General features: G+C 42.0%; 1 protein-coding gene across 1 annotated transcript in view; it reads left to right on the top strand.

Moving 5' to 3' along the window:
* The first annotated feature begins 945 nt into the window (after nucleotides 1–945).
* Nucleotides 946–6,748, top strand: part of PIGK (phosphatidylinositol glycan anchor biosynthesis class K) — a 75,220-nt gene continuing 69,417 nt past the window's right edge. The window contains exons 1-3 of the mRNA XM_072867951.1: nucleotides 946–1,101; nucleotides 2,849–2,902; nucleotides 5,199–5,290. Coding sequence (XP_072724052.1) covers nucleotides 1,009–1,101; nucleotides 2,849–2,902; nucleotides 5,199–5,290 — 239 coding nt within the window. The 5' untranslated portion in view covers nucleotides 946–1,008. The remainder of the gene's footprint in view (nucleotides 1,102–2,848; nucleotides 2,903–5,198; nucleotides 5,291–6,748) is intronic.

Here is a 6,748-nt window from a genome sequence, read left to right as displayed (position 1 = left end):
AACTAGTGATGCTTTCAAACAGCAAATGTGATGTTATTGAAACTCCAACATCAATACATGGAAATATGCTTCTGTCTGAGAAAGTCATTACTGATGACAAGTACATGGAGCAGGAAATAGCTTCCATGGTTCAGGGCAGATTCTGTATCTTCACTAATGGAAGGCATCAGGCAATTGAACACAGGCATTGACAGGATGAGTTAGTGGAAATAAAAGAATCATACCAAGTGGTTCAATAGATTGAAATAAAAATCTGATGATTCATCAGCTCTGAGGGATGTACGTGCCAAAGGCAAGGCTATAGCAAGGCATCTTGACAAAAGATCTACTTTCAGATCCCCCTCTCCTCCCCACCAAAGGTGGTCCCTTTCCCCAGCTCTCCCCTTCGCTCTCCGAGACAGCTCTGCCCTGCAGCCACCAAGGCCTGCGGCCACCCTTGGCCCACAGCTCAGCATGCCCCCCGCCCTGCCCTCATGGTAACTTCAACAAAGCCCAGTGATTCGAGCACATTTTTGGGAGAAGGCTGAGAGAAATGGCCGTGCTACACCCCCAGGAGCCCCCCAAGCCAAAGGTGAGCTGTGAGGCCACAGTGTTTTCTACTACCAGCTGGGCCTGTCCAAGGGATAGACGAGGTCAGGATAGGGCTGCGTTACACCTCACAACAGAGCCACAACACATATGCTCCAGGCAATGGTGAGATCTGCTACCATTGCTGCCTCAGCTCTGTAAAAACCGAATTTAAAGCAAGCTCTCCAGGGGCTGGCGAGGCCAGGGGAGCTCTGATAGGTGACTAAGCGCCTGGCGTGGCTCGGAGCAGGGGCATTACTCCTGCTGAACAGCCTCCCTCCAAGCGCCGGGAGAGAACGAAACGCAGCGGAGACGGCAGCGGTAACGCGAGCGACAGCACCGCGCCCCACCCTGAGGCGGCGGCGCGGAGCATGCGCAGAGGCCCCTTCCCCCCTTCCGGCAGTTGCGGCGGCCGGAGCTTTGCGGAGGAGGCGGGGTAAGATGGCGGCCGCCGTGCCCGCCGTCTGCTGGGTCCGCGCCGCCGCAGCCCTGCTCCTGGGGTGCTGCGGCGCAGCGCTCGCCAGCGGCGCCCAGGTACGAAGGCTGGTTGGAAGCGGCCGGCGGGGGAGAGGGCGGGCGGCGCTGGGCCGCGCCGCAGGCTCTATGCTGGTGGTTCCCCTTATCTCCTCCCCTCCGCCGGCAGAGCCCGCGCCTGCCTCCCCTCGGCTGCGCGCCCCGCCGCCGTTCTGGGGGCCGCGCCGGTGGAGCTGCCCCGAGGCGCTCTGGGAGGGGTTGTGTTGGCTTCGGTGGGCGCAGTCCGTGAGCGGCTCTCCCGAGCGGGGGCGCGGACAGTTCCCTGCGCCGCGCTGCCTTCTCCGGGCGGGCCGACCCTCCCCCGGCCCGGCCCGGCCCGGCCCCGCCTCGCCTCGCCTCGCCTCGCTCTGCCCCGTGGGCGTAGCGCGCGGGGCTGCTGGCGCTGCCCACCCGGCCTCGGGGATTTAAGTGTTATAAGCTGTAGTGCAGTACGTCCCAGAAACAACGGGGCTCGTCAGGCACATGGAACTTGTTTAAACTGTTTAAAAAACCCCCAACTGTCTTTTAATACGCTTGCAGGTTTCTGAAACGCGGTTTCTCTTTGGCTATGCAACGTAACTTTCAGTAGTCGGTGGTTTATGTTCCTTTTCCCGACATTTGCTGGCTAAGTTACGTGCGAATGGAGTTTCTTCGGTTAAAAACCAGGGTGCGGTGTTGGGCGCTTTCACAGGCGGTCGAGCTGCCCGGGCTCACCTGGGCTTGGTTGCTGTGTGCCCTTCTCGCAGGTGTGAGGCATTTTACACACAGAAGGAGCTATTATTATTTTTTTTTTCAAGTGGGAGTAATTTCATATTTCAGCAATTATGCTTTTTGCACAGTGCCCACACTACATCTGGAGTGTTGTTTACATTTGAATTCTGCTTTATTAACAAATTGTTATACTTGAAATTAATTACAAACAGGGAAAAAAATAACCAACAGAAATATTTTTAGAGTCTTTGGATTACTAATTACGCTGCAAATTGTTTGCTACTTGAAATACAGTATGCTTTACATACATTTTAACACATGCTTTTTTTGTTGCTGCATGTTTTGTGTGGGACCACAGGCATCAGCCCCGTACTTCTCGGAGAGTTAAGAGTCTGATTAAGAGTCAGCAAGTCTGGATTCTTGTCCTGTGACAGACTTGTTCTCTTACCTCTGGGAAGTCTTGTCCCCTTTCTGTGTCCTGATTTATGCTATCTGTTAAAGAAAAGGGGCCCTCTCCTCTGCAAAGCACGGTGGGAACTATGGATAACACAGGTTATAGAGAAGGTGGTTGTTGTCATAGCTTCTGATTTTGGAAGATAAATGTAACCACCTTGGATTTAAAATGGGTTAAAATTGCAGATTCACTTACCTGCTTTTGAAAAGATGAGAGGAACAGTGAAAACAGAAATTAATCCAAGCCCCTTTTCTCATTAAGGAAGAGACTGTAGGTCAGTAAATAATTTTATTTTCTTCTTGGAGTGTCCTTTGGAATAGAGATGTGTGGGCTTTTTGTTTTAACTGAGCTGAAAATGACTAATAGTTCTTTCTCCTTTGTTATTTAGCAAGTTTCAGGGAAAGATTTGGAGCAATTAGCTTGCATGAAATGTGCAAAATGGAATAAGAAAAACTACCTCTTTTGAAGCTTTTGTAAGGTTTATTCATTGTTAAGGTGTGCTAAACATATGCACTGAACACTGTTTTGTGGAGACAACAAAAATATGAGTGGTCATTTCTTTCTTATTGCTGAAAAACATCTAATATTTTCTCCATCTTTCAGGATCAAGCAGAACAGTTCTTTAGAAGTGGTCATACAAATAACTGGGCAGTTTTGGTAAGTGTGGTCCAAGTTGTTTTCTTCCAATAAAGTTGACAATTTTTCATCAGGAGCCATAATTGCAACTGTCACTCAAGAATTCTGTTCGTTTGAAAGAAATGGAAAGATAAAGACTTGGAAATGAATAAATTTGAAATTGTGCCTGCAAATTTATTACACTATAATAAAATTATCTTTTCAGTATGACTGCATTTCAAGCACTCAAAACATCTAGCTACATGGCAGGATTCATAAAACAAAAGTTCTAACAGCATTGAAAAAGTCAAATTACCATACTGCATGTTGACCAAAAGTGTAATTCTGATATCAGAGAAGTATATCTCTTTGACCAGAAAGGTACAATTTATTTCTGATTTTTGTTCTTACTCAATCTGTCAACTTGTGATAACAGGCTTTTAGAATAAAATAAATTCAGGCAACATAACGTTTAGATCAACTGTTCTTATCCTAGTTTTTTTTTTTTTCTTTGCCATGAATCTTTTATTAGCTTTGAATCATGCTACACAATTGGTTCTTAATCACAATTCAGGTCTTAATGACTAATTTGTTTCAGAACACTACTGTAATTACTCAGTAGCAGCTGTTTGTTTTCCAGATACTAAAATTGAGCAATATAAAAGGAAATTAACAGTAGTTAATTGAATTAGAAGGAATATTTTCTATATTCTAGAATGTACAAACTTGAAACTATTAAAACATCAAGTACTACTTTAATACTATTAACAAATAGGTGCTTTTATTAGTACCCATAAAAACACACAAGGAAAGTGGAAAATTAGGTCCAAGAAGCTATACTTTCTGTCCTCAACAGATTGTTTGCTGGTTATATTTTTTCAGCAGTTGATGATTAAGCTTTATAACAATTGCTACTAATTTTTAAGCAATAAAATAGGGAGGGTTTTACTGCTATCAGGGACTTCAAGCCTGGGATCATGCTGAATCCCACTTCATCAGTTGTTTGAATTAATATGCTGCAGTCTGAATAGCTATATTTAAAGCATAGGCACATTTTCCATAGTGTTGTAAGGGAGGTAATGGAGGAAAGGGGCAGATGATAAGGTCTTGAAATGTCACAGCTAGATTGGCCACAGTTAGTTTTCAGAGCTTTAAATCTTGCTGAAAGGCAAATGTTCTCATGGACTGATTCCTGTGGGCTTTTTTGAAAGTCCTAACTGACGGGATGATTGAGACACAAGGGGATTCTTTCAGGCTGAATTTTTATTATTATTTAAGCTACTACTCATTTATTTTTATGAAAAGGCTAGAGAAGAAGATGTTACATAGTGTAACTTAAAGATGTTCCTATTTAAATTAGAGCTGTGTATTTAAAGCTGAAAAATTAAAAAACTGTCTTAAATGCATGTTCCTGCTTCTCTATTTTTGTGGTTTTAAAGTAACCTCTTCTAAAATGCTTCTTCCTTTACCTGTTTGCAAGACTTGTAAAAGGAAAGGAAATTTCTCTCCAAAGGGGAATTGCTGTCCTTGGTGTGGAACAAACAAAAAGTAGTGAACTGAAGTTAAACACAAGGACAATGATAAGGCTAGTAAGGAACTACAGCAGATTGCCTCTGAAGGTTTTTGAAATCTCACTGGATTAAATATTAAATAATATTTATCTGTCCTCCAAAACCTAGGAAAAGTTTAAGTACAGGGAATTCCCTAAACCTAGGGAATAGTTTAAGTACAGGAATGGCTGATCCCCACCCCTTCACCTGTTAGAGCAGTAGAACCTGAACTCCTTTGAGATTTTTGAGAATTTGTATTCAGATTTTGATTAGTGCTCACTTAGCTCTTACTTCATTATATTTGACTCCTTAAATGCAGACATCCTCAGTGTATTTTCCCTTGTGTGTGGCTTCTGCATGAATTCACTTATGCCTTTGTGCAAGAATGCTTCCAGAATGAGTTTGCTATTGAGATGAGAATTCTTCCTTTGATTTTTCTTCCATTTGATATGGAGAAAGCAAATGAAAAAATTTAGCTTATCCACTTACTATTGCTGAATTATTCCCTAAAGTGCCACTTTCTATATTTAGTTGGATTTTATGACAATTTTTTCATGAGTCGATATGTTAAGAACATTTTTTTTTTAACTTTTATTTTCAGCATTTGTTGCTTTGGTACAACAAAGATTTATATTGCTTATAGCACAAGTTTCTTGGTGTTGCTGTGTTCTTTCTGATTTGTTACTAGTTTGTTGATATTCCTGTAATCACGGTCTTCTGATGCAATGTGCCAGGCCAATCTTTTACACTATTTAATATGCCTTTTTTTTTTTCCTTAAAAATTCAAGGTGTGTACATCTCGATTCTGGTTTAATTATCGTCATGTGGCAAATACTCTTTCAGTATACAGAAGTGTCAAGAGACTGGGCATTCCTGATAGGTGAGGGAATCTTGGTGAATACAATTCCTTGCAAATGTGCTATTAAAGTTCTCTTGTTGTCTGAAGCAGTATAAAAATGCATTTCCCTTCCCAGTTTAACTGGATAAAAGTAAAAAGGAAGGATGTGATCGCATCAGCATATTGAAAAGCATGGCAATATTGTTCAAAAGGAAAAACAACAAGTTATATAATAAAACTTCCAGTTGGAATATGCTAATTAGATTAAAAACATGAGGAGCTATCTGGGCACTAAAATGTACCGCTTAATAAATTGGTGAAAGCATAATGTGAAAACTGGTAAATGCATTCAGCAATGACAGTACTAATCTGAGATACAGCTTTTACCATCCTTTAATTTCCTTTCAATGTGGAGATGTTAGCAACCCTAACTGTACTAAAATGTAAAACTTCCATATCTGCAACTACACTGGCAGTCTCTAAACTAAAGGCCCTGAACAAAGCAGCTCCTACATATTGCAAGTAGCCTTGAAAAATCCATTTTGCATTATGTTTTTAGAGAAACCAGAAGCTTTGTCCATCAAATTGTGCTTCTCTAGCAATAGCGCAATGGTTAAAATAGTATCCCTTTTTTGACAACAGGATTAGGAAGGTGAACAAACTGTTCTGAAGTGTCTTTTAGTTGTGTTCCTACTGGAAGTTCTAAGGGTATTGGCACAGTTCCATCCAGCTGTTTTGGAATGCAATTTACTTGTACCAGAACTATGGAAGCAAATTTTCGGCACCAACATCTGTTGAATAATAGGTTGTATGTATCCATAGAGTCCTATGGAAATCCTGGTGGTCCTGGTTTTTAATGTTAGTTTAGAGGACTGGTAGTTTCTCCAGCATATCTGCCTAAAGAGGTATGGTGTGCTCCGTCATTGCAAAACGCATACTCTGCTGGATTAAATTTGTATGGCATTTTTTGGTCCTAGTCCAAAACTGTGGTATCTGGAGTCCACACTTAGCTTCCACTCAATTGTGAGTGCAGTGGCAGTATCATCCTGTTTCCTGTGTTTATTTTTAAAAAGAAAACAGTGACTTCTCGGGTTTTGAAAGAGGGGATGTTGAAACCTGAATTTTTGAAGTATTTGGGGGCTGTAAATCCAAGGGAATGTCCTACCTAAGCACTATGGGCTGAAAGCCACAGAAATATGGCATTTTTTTGCACATCTCATTCAGAAGCATCTTTCCTGTATAGTCTCTGAAGCATAGGTGCCCTAGGCACTACCTTAGAAATTCTTTCACTAGTTCTACCCTTACCTGAGAACTTTAATCTTCTCTGCATCCATCCATCTTCACCATTAAGGTCAAAATAGGTGGCAGTTTTAGAAATACTGCAAAAACTACAGCATGGCTGGAGATTTCTGTTGTTCAGTAGCCTGATCCATTTCTTATCCATACCCAAGGATCTGGAAATTAATCTCGAAAAGCCAGCAATGCTTTAGACTAAGGTCA

Source organism: Ciconia boyciana, chromosome 7 (assembly GCF_034638445.1).
Source record: "Ciconia boyciana chromosome 7, ASM3463844v1, whole genome shotgun sequence".
Classification (NCBI taxonomy): domain Eukaryota; kingdom Metazoa; phylum Chordata; class Aves; order Ciconiiformes; family Ciconiidae; genus Ciconia; species Ciconia boyciana.
Note: the sequence above shows the minus strand (reverse complement) of the source record. Positions and strands in the feature narration are given on the sequence as shown.